The 13576-nt window shown below is 42.1% G+C and overlaps 1 protein-coding gene and 1 long non-coding RNA gene across 4 annotated transcripts in view; one reads left to right on the forward strand and one right to left on the reverse strand.

Annotated features, from left to right (window-relative positions):
• Positions 1-13576, forward strand: part of MSH3 (mutS homolog 3) — a 289806-nt gene that overhangs the window by 178032 nt on the left and 98198 nt on the right. For all 3 annotated transcript variants that reach the window (XM_069751007.1, XM_069751017.1, XM_069751025.1), the window contains exons 16-17: positions 4047-4111; positions 12183-12299. In XM_069751007.1, the coding sequence (XP_069607108.1) occupies positions 4047-4111; positions 12183-12299 (182 nt within the window). The remainder of the gene's footprint in view (positions 1-4046; positions 4112-12182; positions 12300-13576) is intronic.
• Positions 1-13576, reverse strand: part of LOC138664380 (uncharacterized) — a 314860-nt gene that overhangs the window by 113819 nt on the left and 187465 nt on the right. The gene's annotated exons all lie outside the window — the stretch shown is intronic.

The following is a 13576-nucleotide window of genomic DNA, read 5'->3' on the forward strand; positions in this document are numbered from 1 at the left end:
CATTACACTGCACTCATGTAATGGTCACACAGATGATGGCTCATTACACTGCACTCATGTAATGGTCACACAGATGATGGCTCGTTACTCTGCAGTCATGTAATGGTCACACAGATGATGGCTCGTTACTCTGCAGTCATGTAATAGTCACACGGATGATGGCTCGTTACTCTGCAGTCATGTATTGGTCACACAGATGATGGCTCGTTACTCTGCAGTCATGTAATGGTCACACAGATGATGGCTCGTTACTCTGCAGTCATGTAATAGTCACACGGATGATGGCTCCTTACTCTGCAGTCATGTAATGGTCACACAGATGATGGCTCGTTACTCTGCAGTCATGTATTGGTCACACAGATGATGTCTCCTTACTCTGCAGTCATGTAATGGTCACACAGATGATGGCTCGTTACTCTGCAGTCATGTAATAGTCACACAGATGATGGCTCGTTACTCTGCAGTCATGTAATGGTCACACAGATGATGGCTCGTTACTCTGCAGTCATGTATTGGTCACACAGATGATGTCTCCTTACTCTGCAGTCATGTAATGGTCACACAGATGATGGCTCCTTACTCTGCAGTCATGTATTGGTCACACAGATGATGGCTCCTTACTCTGCAGTCATGTATTGGTCACACAGATGATGGCTCCTTACTCTGCAGTCATGTATTGGTCACACAGATGATGGCTCCTTACTCTGCAGTCATGTATTGGTCACACAGATGATGGCTCGTTACTCTGCAGTCATGTAATGGTCACACAGATGATGGCTCGTTACTCTGCAGTCATGTAATGGTCACACAGATGATGGCTCCTTACTCTGCAGTCATGTAATGGTCACACAGATGATGGCTCATTACACTGCACTCATGTAATGGTCACACAGATGATGGCTCGTTACTCTGCAGTCATGTAATGGTCACACAGATGATGGCTCGTTACTCTGCAGTCATGTAATAGTCACACAGATGATGGCTCGTTACTCTGCAGTCATGTAATGGTCACACAGATGATGGCTCGTTACTCTGCAGTCATGTAATAGTCACACAGATGATGGCTCGTTACTCTGCAGTCATGTAATGGTCACACAGATGATGGCTCGTTACTCTGCAGTCATGTATTGGTCACACAGATGATGTCTCCTTACTCTGCAGTCATGTAATGGTCACACAGATGATGGCTCCTTACTCTGCAGTCATGTATTGGTCACACAGATGATGTCTCCTTACTCTGCAGTCATGTATTGGTCACACAGATGATGGCTCCTTACTCTGCAGTCATGTATTGGTCACACAGATGATGGCTCCTTACTCTGCAGTCATGTAATGGTCACACAGATGATGGCTCCTTACTCTGCAGTCATGTAATGGTCACACAGATGAGGGCTCGTTACTCTGCAGTCATGTAATGGTCACACAGATGATGGCTCCTTACTCTGCAGTCATGTATTGGTCACACAGATGATGGCTCGTTACTCTGCAGTCATGTAATGGTCACACAGATGATGGCTCCTTACTCTGCAGTCATGTATTGGTCACACAGATGATGGCTCCTTACTCTGCAGTCATGTATTGGTCACACAGATGATGGCTCCTTACTCTGCAGTCATGTAATGGTCACACAGATGATGTCTCCTTACTCTGCAGTCATGTATTGGTCACACAGATGATGGCTCGTTACTCTGCAGTCATGTATTGGTCACACAGATGATGGCTCGTTACTCTGCAGTCATGTATTGGTCACACTGATGATGGCTCGTTACTCTGCAGTCATGTATTGGTCACACAGATGATGGCTCGTTACTCTGCAGTCATGTATTGGTCACACAGATGAAGTCTCCTTACTCTGCAGTCATGTATTGGTCACACAGATGATGGCCCCTTACTCTGCAGTCATGTAATGGTCACACAGATGATGGCTCGTTACTCTGCAGTCATTTATTGGTCACACAGATGAGGGCTCCTTACTCTGCAGTCATGTATTGGTCACACAGATGATGGCTCGTTACTCTGCAGTCATGTAATGGTCACACAGATGATGGCTCGTTACTCTGCAGTCATGTATTGGTCACACAGATGATGGCTTGTTACTCTGCAGTCATGTAATGGTCACACAGATGATGGCTCGTTACTCTGCAGTCATGTATTGGTCACACAGATGAGGGCTCGTTACTCTGCAGTCATGTAATGGTCACACAGATGATGGCTCCTTACTCTGCAGTCATGTATTGGTCACACAGATGAAGGCTCGTTACTCTGCAGTCATGTATTGGTCACACAGATGAAGGCTCGTTACTCTGCAGTCATGTATTGGTCACACAGATGATGGCTCGTTACTCTGCAGTCATGTATTGGTCACACAGATGATGGCTTGTTACACTGCACTCATGTAATGGTCACTGCAGCCCATTAGACTGCAGTCATGTAATGTCTGGGTACCAAGAATAGATGAGACCCCATGTTATTTTTTATTTATTTATAGCACAGGCGACGGCTGATGAATACTCTTATCAGCTTTCAAGGAGATCGTATAAAAATAATTTTTATTAAACCATATTTAAAACATAATTAAAAAAGGATGACATAATACAAAAAGGACAAGCAAACATTGGGCAGAGATATGCAACAGGTCCAAAAATAATGGTACTTGTAACATAACATTAATAAAAAAACACCATGTATAATTCAATAGAAAGCACAATGCTTAAATGGATCAAATGAAAAAGTGCATATGCATATGGAACAAGAGCATACCAAAGGCCTGGGTATAAATATTTTAGTAAAAGAGTGCAATATATAATGATCACAATTGCTTAGATATTCCCCTGCACATCATAGTCATACATGGAATGGAATAAGAGAAAGTTCAGAATAAATATAAGATTAATGAAAACAGAGAAGAGATTCTGGAAATGCGTTGTGGCAGTTTGGACTTTGGGTAACTATGTGTTTTCATTAGTCTTATATTTATATGAGCACAGTACTTAGCTATCAGCTGACGCCTGTGACCTGCGGTCACTTTTTTTTACGGCAGTCACAGCTTTTGGCTCACACGCTGTCATCTGACAGCGTGGGAGCTACAGCTCTCTTACCAGCAGTAAGTTACTTACCGTTCATCAGAGCCGCCAGTGTTTCTCACGCTGTGACACAGATGACCGCGTGGGGAAGAGCCGGTATTCGGGGTGCTGAATCCGAACAGTAAGACAGAATGCCTGGATAAATCCATGTTCGGGGTCCATGCACAGACACTAGCTATTCGGTACGGACCCTGAACTTTACTGTTTAGGTTCACCCATAACTACTCGAAACCCTACAGAGGTCTCTTTTGCAGCAAACCGTGCAACAGTATGGTCGTCATTGGACCGATATCAAAACCAGACATCAGCATTTACTGTAAGAATCATTGAAAATACTACAATAAATTGATACATGAAAAAAAGACTATAAAGATATTTACGATTACATTATATTGCTGTAATTATTCAGCTCTTATTATGACAAATTGTTTACCGTAATATTTCACTTTCTGTAGCTGAGAATAAACACTTTTCTACCTCATCTGAGTAAAGGTGATTAATGAAAACTAATTAATAGTGATTTAATGTGGTGCAGAAATGTACCTTCTAGAGAGCTATCCCAAGATGTGTCCCTATAACCTCACAGGCATTGGAATAACAATATGGGGCAGGAAACCCCTGCTAGCCGTTTCTTTCCCAGCTTTTACTCGGAGTACTACTTGACCATCTTTGTACATCCCTTTATGTAATAATAGTTTGCTGTATTCTGGTGAGATGTTAGATGTCATGCCAGGGAAGACAGGAGCTCAGGAAATTCACGTAGCTCCTGTCCACAGCCAGAAACTAGTGATGTTGACCGTGGATCCGGGTTGTGCAATGCGATCTGCTCATCTCTGTCAGCAGTCCCCATTTGGTTCATGATCTGCACTTTGGGCACAAGTGATCTAGATGTTTTTGTTACTTAATATATCATCCCATATTGGTGTGCGGTCCCAATCTTCACTTTGTTTTTTTCCTTCCCAGTTTTTAATTGAAGTAAAGAATCCTCTGCTTTCCTGTGTACCATCCAACTGGGTTTCCATAAGTAGGTATGTTACATATTAAAGACCATTAAATCTACTAAGTATATATAATAAGAGAAGAGCCACATCTTCCATTCTCATACATGGTTCATAAAGGTTCAGAACTGTATGTTGCATTTTTTAGCTTATTCTTTTGTCCAATTCCCTTGTTAATAAGTGACCTGTCATGTGCATCTTTGATTGCTGCTTTTATCTGCATGCATTCGTCTCTGTATTCACAACAATAACACATGAAATTGCTGTTCCCTATAAATCTGCTGTATTGACTACACAACAACAGAACTCTGCGAGCTGGTGAAATCAATAAGCCCTTGCTCTCCTTAGTGTATACAGTAGGTATTTTCACTTTTGCATATTTATGTTCAGTAAAATCATTAGTTTATTATTGGTTAATAGATAAAAGATCAAAAACTGGAAAAATATAGAACTCTGTATTTTCTCAGACTGTATATAACAGTGGTCCCCAACTCCAGGCCTTGAGGGCCGCCAACAGTGCAGGTTTTCAGGATTTCCTTAGTATTGCACAGGGGTTGGAATCATCACCTGTGCAGATGATCACATTACCACCGATGCAATAATAAAGAAATCCTGAAAACCTGCACTGTTGGCGGCCCTCGAGGCCTGGAGTTGGGGACCCCTGGTATATAAGGTCTGAATGAGAAGACAAGGCATACTTACATTCAGAGAAAATGACACAATAATTACATTTAATAATGATGTTTACTGATAATGATCATTTTTAATGGGATAATATACAACCCCACTATTGAATATTGCATATCACAATTTAAAATTTGCAGTTAGACAGGACTTCTAATTTAGTAGTCAGAATAGTATACAGCTGCTGCAGAACCTCTTGTTACATAGGAATTAAAGCTTCCTGTCACTCATTGACTATGCCACTGATAAGTTTCACCACCATTGCCCTCCAGTAAGCCTATACTAAAACACCGAATATCCCTCTTTATTGACACTCAACCCTTAAACACTCATGTTGTGTTGTAAGTCTTCTTAGTGATCCTTCACATTTAGAGTTCTCATTTATTACAATTATTCATTTTCATGCGTTTGTTTTGTGTCTTATTAAACACTCTTTACTAGCACACAGAACTGACACATGGAAAAAGAGAACAAAATCACAAAGAAGTAGATGAGAACCCCAAAAATGAAAAATCACTAGGAGCTATAACACCCAACATGTGTTAAAGGGGCGCATAGACAAAGCTATAAAACTAGTGATGAGCAAATATACTCGTTATTCGAGATTTCCCGAGCACACTTGGGTGTCCTCCGAGTATTTTTTAGTGCTCAGAAATTTAGTTTTTATTGCCGCAACTGAATGATTTACATCTGTTAGCCAGCTTGATTATATGTGAGGATTCCGTAGCAACCAGGCAACCCCCACATGTACTTATGCTGGCTAACAGATGTAAATCATTCAGCTGCAGAAAGGAAAAGTAAATCTCCGAGCACTAAAAAATACTCAGAGGACCGCCGAGCCGAGCATGCTCGAGAAATCTCGACTAACAAGTATATTCGCTTTTCACTATAGAAAACCCAACTTGTTAGAGGAGCGCATATACAAAGCTATAAAACGCAACATATGTTAAATGGGCGCATACACGAAGCTATAAAACCCAACTTGTGTCAAAGGGGTGTATACAGAAAGCTATAAAACCCAACATCATTAAAGGGGCGCATACACAAAAAGATTTTCTTCTGACATCTAGATTCTTTCATACACAAAGCTATAAAACCCAACGTGTCATTAAAGGGGCGCATACACAAAAGATTTTCTTCTGACATTTATCTAGATTCTTTCATACACAGGAGCCGTCCTATGTTCTCTACGATAGAGAAACTGCCAGGTGGCGGCTTTTCTTGCCTTGGACATAAGGATCGACAGTCAGAAATCGGACATGCCAGATCCTTATCTCCCCTGATATTTATCAGGGAAGGCAAATTAGACCATTGGCAGAACCTGCCAATATCTCTGGATTTGGCAGATGTTAGTCTAAGGTGTTTGGTGGCCTTAAATGAGTGATCCACTACCCGGACAACCATTTTTTAAACAAAATAGTTCCCCTTATTAAAAAAAAAATGCAACAACATATACTCCCCTTCCACACCGGTGCCGTACCAGCAATATTGTTGCCAATATTCCTGAGCTCACGTGACATTTTGGCTATATGTCTCCCGTGACATAAACCTACTGTATATAGTTAGGTCCACAAATATTTGGACAGTGACACAAATTTTGTCATTTTAGCTGTTTACCAAAACATATTCAAGATCATTAGGCTTAAAAAAAAAAAAGAAATTCATCAGAGAGAGAAGAAATGCAAGGAGTGGCCAATCAACAGTTTTGGTACATTCTGCACAGAAGGAGAGCACTGAAGAGCTTGGGAACTCAAAAAGGCCTGGAAGTCCACTGAAGACAACAGTAGTGTATGATCTCAGATCATTTCCTAGTAAAGGTAAACCCCTTTACAGCATCCACCCAAGTGAACACTCTCCAGAAAGTAGATGTTTTAGTATTTAAGTCTACCATAAAGAGAAGACTTTATGAGAGAAAATACAGAAGGTTCACCACCACAAACTATTAATTAGTTTTAAAAATACTAGGGTCAGGTAGGCTTGGCCAAAAAAAAAAATCATGTAAAGAAGCCAATCCAGTTCTGGAAAAGCATTCTTTGGACAGATGACACTAAAATCAACCTGTACCAGAATCAAAGGAAGAAGAAATTATGGAGAAGGCTTGGTATGGCTCTGTTGTGAATTCTGCTCTTGGGCTCCCTCCGGTGGTTATGAGTGGTAGTGCTGCTGTCTGTGGATCGTAGCATTTATCAGGTGTGTTCACTTTTTGCAATTTGGACTCAGCTATTTAGTCCTGCTTGATCCTTTAGTCAGTGCCAGTTGTCCATTGTTTTTGGAGGATTCACATCCCTTACTGGTCTCTCCTGTTTGCTGTGCTTTTCAACAAAGATAAGTCCTGGCTTTGTTTCTGCTGTCCACATGCTGTGGGCCTTATAGTTCAGTGCATTTTCATGTTTTGTCTTGTCCAGCTTGTCTGTGAAAGGATTTTTTGCAGCCAAGCGGTATCTCTGGAGATGCAGATATAACCTCCATGTCTTTAGTCAGATGTGGAGTTTTGTATTTTCTGTGGTGGATATTTTCTAGTGTTTTAATACTGACCGCATAGTTCTCTGTCCTATTTTCTTTTTAGCTAGTAAGGCCTCCTTTGCTTATCCTGATTTTAGTCTGCGTTTGTCATTTCCCTCTCCTCTCACAGTCAATATTTGTGGGGGGCTGTCTATCCTTTGGGGATTTTCTCTGAGGCAAGATAGTTTTCCGTTTCTATCTTTAGGGGAAGTTAGTCCTTAGGCTGTGTCGAGGTGTCTAGGGAGTGTTAGGTACATCCCACGGCTATTTCTAGTTGCGCTGCTAAGTTCAGGGTCTGCGGTCAGTACAGGTACCACCTTCTCCAGAGTACGTCACATGCTGCTCCTAGGCCACCAGATCATAACATGGCTCATGATCCAAAGCACACAACATCATCTGTAAAATATGGTGGAGGCAGTTTGATGGCATGGGCTTGCATGGCTTCCAAAGGCACTGGGACACTAGTGTTTATTGATGATGTGTCTGAAGACCAAAGCAGCTGAAATCTAAAGTGTATAGAGTTCTATGTTCTGCTCAAAATCAATCAAATGCAGCAAGATTGATTGACCGGCACTTCACATTGTAGAAGAACATTGACTCAAAACATACTGCGAAAGCAACCCAGGAGTGTAAGGCAGCGAAGAGGGGAATATTCTGCAATGGCCTAGTTTATGACCAGATCTCATCCCCAACAAACAGTATGTCACATGCGTAAGACAAAACATAAGGCAGAAAGACCCACAAACAAGCAACAACTGAAGTCAGCTTCAGTAAAGGCCTGACAAAGCATCACAAAGGAGGAAACTGTAGCGCTGTTGCCGGCGCCCAATTTGAGCTCCAGATTGGAGCATTATACACGGAGAATTTTGCGTTTCATGTACTGTCTGGTGTTACCATCAGTCATCCAGAGCAGAGAACACAGGTCCCATTATAATCTGGAGACCTTGTGTGGAGTCACAAGAGGTGTCTGATCCCCATACATCCAAGTCAACCGGCAGTGTCGCCATCTTATACATCAGGTCTGCTAGTCGCTGACTCACTGTGTACTGGGGTCTCAGAAGAAAGGGAAGTGAAGGCGATGTCTCCACACGATCCCGGCAATTGTACCAATGGTTTGCCCTCCGGAACCTACACGCCTCCTTGAATTCTCCGGGGTGGTAACTGATCTCAACAAATTGAGAGAGACTTTCCAATGTCAAGTCCCTGGTACTACGCCCGCTTTGTCCTATGCTGTGGATGGCTTGATGGAGAGAAGCATTCTAGTTGTGAAGATGATAAGAGATGTCACTTTTCTTCTAGTGAACAGAAGAAGTCATGATCCTGATGAGAAGTCTATGGAGTCCGTGAAGAGGTGTCTTCATCCAACTTTTCTGCAGAGTCCTCCCAGGCTTGAAGAAGAGGGGACATAAAGGGATGGTACTGTAGCACTACTGCCGACATTTTGAAAGTTGTCCTCTACTCTGTCCATGCAGGGACACCTGCTAACTCACCCCTCCGACGTGCGTCCTGTATGTCTCCCGTGTCCAATTAGTCCAGTATAGTTAGTCCTTTCTGCTATGTCTCCTTAGGTGGTGTCCATACCCTGAAACTGCATCTGCGGTTCCTGTACTGTTTCCTCCTGAGACCAGTGTGTCTAACCTGTCTCTGTGGCTGTCCTGTCGGCACAGTCTGAACCTGTCCTTGTGGCTGTCCTGTTTTCTATCCAGGGACTGCACAGTCTGAACCTGTCTCAAGTGGCCATCCTGTCCACACAGTCCAAACCTGTCCTAGTGGCCATCCTACTCTATCTAGGAATTGAACTTAACAGCTTAGACGTATGGGGTCAGCTGCTACTGCCGGACCCTGCCCTGGAGTGGTACCTGGCCGCTACATGCCGCAAAAGCCTGACCTCGCCACTAGAGGCTCCAGTGAACAGTAAGGTAGTCTCTTAGTAACGCCCCTCCAAGGTAGGTCCATTCCGTGGTGCAGTGGGTCCACAAACCACATGCGCCACCTGCATGCTCAACAGAAAATCCAGCATTTTGTGACGTCCATGGCTTCCAGACTTCAGCCAGTCATTGACTGCAAAGGATTCTCTACAAAGTATTAAAAATGAACATTTATGATAAAGCTTATTTGTTCAATTACTTTTCAACACTTGAACTGAGAAGGCTTTGTAGAAAAATGGTGGCAATTCCTAAACATTTCATGGGCTATTTCTGTTTAACCCCTTAAAATAAACCTGAAAGTCCACACTTCATACTAAATTAAAAATAATGTCATATAGGGACAAAATCACAGAGATTCAGTCACTGTCCAAATATTTCTGGACCCAACTGTATTTCTCTCTCTGACCGCAGATATCAGTTATGTGGCACAGTTGAGCAGCTATGTGACTGTTCGTATCAGTGTTTTCTGACATAAGAACATGTTGAGGATATATGTAGTAGTTACATATCACATGAAAGTGAGAAACCCATCGATGTATACAGAATTTTTATATTTTTTTAATTTTTGCTCCCCTTTTTATTGAAGTTTATGGGAGTTACACAAAATACATACATTTCAGTGGAAAAAAGGATGTCTGCTTTGATTTGTTGAACAAAGATTATTTGACCTCTGATTTCCAATAGGGTGCTATAAATGGCCAGAATGGAATTCTCACTTTAAAGAGAGTCTGTCAGCTCCGATATCTGTACCAAAGTAACCAGCGATCCTTGTAGGCGACCAAGAAGAACTTACCATTTTATACCTTTTGGTTTAAAACTCGGCTGAATATTCTTTATGTTTAAATGCAAAATGAAGTGCGCTGAGCACTGTGGGTGGGGCAATACAGTCCGGAGCATCCTTCCTCATATAGTTTTGTCGACTAGGTCAATGCGGTGACTTAATGCAGTGTGGACAGAACTCGCCAGAGAAACTGTTGAAGAAATGGAGCTCTGGACTGCCTGTCCAAGCCCACAGTGCTCCGAGCACATCATTTGCATTTGAACATAACGAATGTTCTTCATAAAATTATCCAGGTGATTTTTAAACTAAAACGATGTGGCTCCTCTTAGTGCAAGCTTCCCTTCAAGGGCCTGTGTGACTCTAATTCCGATTTTGGAAATAACAGACTGCCTTTTAAAGGCTCCTACCGATGATGCATTTGGCTTTGTTTTCCTCTTTTCCTCCCAACTCCGACAAAGTAGGAAGAGCTGGGGAGGGATGGGGGAATGACTACCACCACTTGTCAAATACACGGAGAACAACAGCGAGGCTACGCCACTGATCTTACTCCATCAAGGACTGTAGTAGGATTTGTGGTGAGGCGCACATGTAGTCACATTGCCACTTGTCAGATGCTCCTCGTGCGCCTCTTAATGAATCAGGAGTAGGGATGAGCGGACCCGTGGAAGTTCTGGTGCCCAACCAAACTTAAGTCCAAAGTTCGGTTTTGGTGCCAGAACTGTACCTGAATTGAACCTGAACCGAAACCCCATTGAATTCAATGGGGACCCGAACTTTGCAGCTGCAAAATATCTCTCTCCGCCGCTCTCCAGGAGAAGTCCATGTTCGGAGTTCAGGTTAGGTGCGAACCCCGAACTTTTACATTCAAGTTCACTCTTCTCAATCAAGAACCTTGCCTTCCATCCCACCCCTTCAGCAATACTGGCTTGAAGACCGGCGGCCTTACATAGCTTGAAAGTGATATAATGTTGCAGGAGAGTGTAATTATACAGCTTCCCCAAGCTACCCAACCGCCGCTTTTCCTGCTGAATTCCACATTTTTTTGGAGAAAAATACAGTCACTTGAGTAGCTGGACTGGACCTTTAAGAACACAGGCATTTTAGGTCTTGCACCAAAAAGATAAGCATACAGCAGATAACCACCATAACCAGTTCATTTAAAGGGGTTTTCCTACAAACAAAGTTCATTTTAATCAATAGATCTTGGACTAATAATAATTTCCATAATTGGATGTGTTTTATAAAATGTTCCTAATAATCTTATAAATGGGCCCCTGGTGTGTACTGTGTAATGTCTGTGTCTGAACATGGTGTGATTATACCTCAGCTCCTGGGCTGGGGGAAGCAAAGGAGAGTATACAGCAGGGGGTCACAGCTGATTCTTTCTTTGAGGTAAAACATTGCTTAAAAACAGGCAGTGAAATGTTTTACCTCACAGAAAGAATCAGCTATGATCCTATACTGTCCTGTCTGTATGCTCTTTTGCTTCCTCCCCTTCCCAGTACCTGTGGTATGATCAGACCATGTTCCTGTACAGTCAGACACAGCCACTTCACAGTACACAGCAGGGGCACATTTATAAGATTCTCTCCGCACATGAACATTTTATTAAACACATCCAATTTTGGAAATTATTATTATTCCAAGAGCTATAGATTAAAATCAACTTTAAAATTAACTTTGTTTGTGAGAATACTTCTTCAATCTAACGATATCTTTATTCCAGGAAAATTTTGAAAACCATATTTGTCACCGTAAGTTTTCTGTAAACCAGAGCCGTCAGTGGTACTTCTGTCATCTACAGAGGCAACGCACATTAGAACCTTACTAACATGTTTTCATGTGAATGAATATAATATTGAGTCTACAAAGCCCGATTTGCCGTAAATCAGGTATTTTTACTGTACTTAGATCAGGAAATGTCCTTATATGCACAACCATGTAATATAAAGCTCTCTAAATGGCGCTCTCTGTGCTCTTCACCATAGTAACCCGCTGCTCTATTTGTAAGAAAGGAAATGTGAAGCAACAGACGAAGTTCACCGTAATTGTCAATCCACCTATTCTGAAGCTCTGTGAAAATAGAAAAAAAATAAAAAAAAGCGCCCGAGACTAATTGTCCCTTGTGATTACATAACTGATTGCTTGGTAACCTTGATTTCTTATTCTGATTTTAGTATATTTTTTTTCTCTCCCTCTTTTGTAGCACAAAAGCTGTCAGTCGCTTCCACTCTCCTTTTATCGTCGAAAATTACAGACATCTGAATCTGCTGCGGGAGCAGCTAGTCCTTGACTGTGGTGCTGAATGGCTGCGGTTTCTCGAGTGAGTTTCTAAAACAATAATTAAAGATTTACAGAGGGTTTTATTTCTTTTTATTCAATAGACACCAACATATGCACATGGCGGGGAACTCTTCTTCAGACTGAGGTGACCTATTATGAATAATCAGCGCTTTCGTACACCGTCTCCTTACTGTCCTTAATAATCAGTTTGGTACATGGCAACATTGCGTTCTGTGCTGTGTATAGGAATGTATAGCAAAATGCAAATATGCACTTGGTGTTACATCATGAAAAAGTGGACCTGGACAGAACATTTACATACTACCCACTGACCTACTGCAGCCAAGCAGCATTTTCATAACTGAATATGAAGGTTCTGAGGTAATATTTTGATCAAAGTGTATAAGGCCACTGATATGTCACAGTGACTTCTTTATTGGATCCCTGCTCTATTACATGCAGCACTGCGTCATAGACATTGCAGCCAATATAATGTTACGTGTGCAGGGAATGACCCAAGTGCCCCACAGTAATATATATGGCTGCTTGACAACAGCTCACTTGTTTTCTGCATTAGGTACAATATGGATGTTCTGCCTATTCAAGAGAAATAGCCCATCCACAGTCTATATCGTTTGTCAAACTAGCAAATAAGGGAGTCCCTACTCCATTAGGCGCAGCACTCCTGCCACCCATGTGCCCAATAGCAGCCATGAGGTCAGGGAACGCTCTCATGGCTCTGGGCCACATTTCCCCAAAGACACAATGGCCACCATATCTCACCAGCAACCAGGCCCCAATTCACGAAAGCTTTCAAAACTTGCAAAATGTTGTGACATTTGGCGTTTTCTCACCTTTTTTTCGGCCTAGATCCAGTGGCCTGGTGGCCTACGCTCGTCAAATTAATGAAGAGCAGTGGCATTCCTTATGCCACAAATATTACTCCAGTTTCTGAATAAAAGCCCAAATGGGGGCAAACGCAGGTCTACCACAATCGGTTAATTAATCAGGTGCCTTACACTCCACCCTGCTCTGTCATCAAGGCTGCATTGAAAATCGCCTGTTTTAATGAATCAGGACCCAAGTGTTTATGTGATACTGTGTTTTTGTGCTAAAATTTCTTTGAAGAGGACCTTTCATTGGATTTTTTTTTTATTTTAACTGTTTCTCCTCCATTTGTTGCGGTTTCACTTCTGGAACAATGTTTCTTATTCTTATGCACCGTAATGGTCCAAGGTTATGCCACCAGTAATAAAGATGCAAATTTTACCTTCAACCAACTGGGTGTTTGCTTTTCCTGCTCTATAACTTAGGAAC

This window comes from Ranitomeya imitator, chromosome 1 (genome assembly GCF_032444005.1).
Source record: "Ranitomeya imitator isolate aRanImi1 chromosome 1, aRanImi1.pri, whole genome shotgun sequence".
Taxonomy (NCBI): Eukaryota; Metazoa; Chordata; class Amphibia; order Anura; family Dendrobatidae; genus Ranitomeya; species Ranitomeya imitator.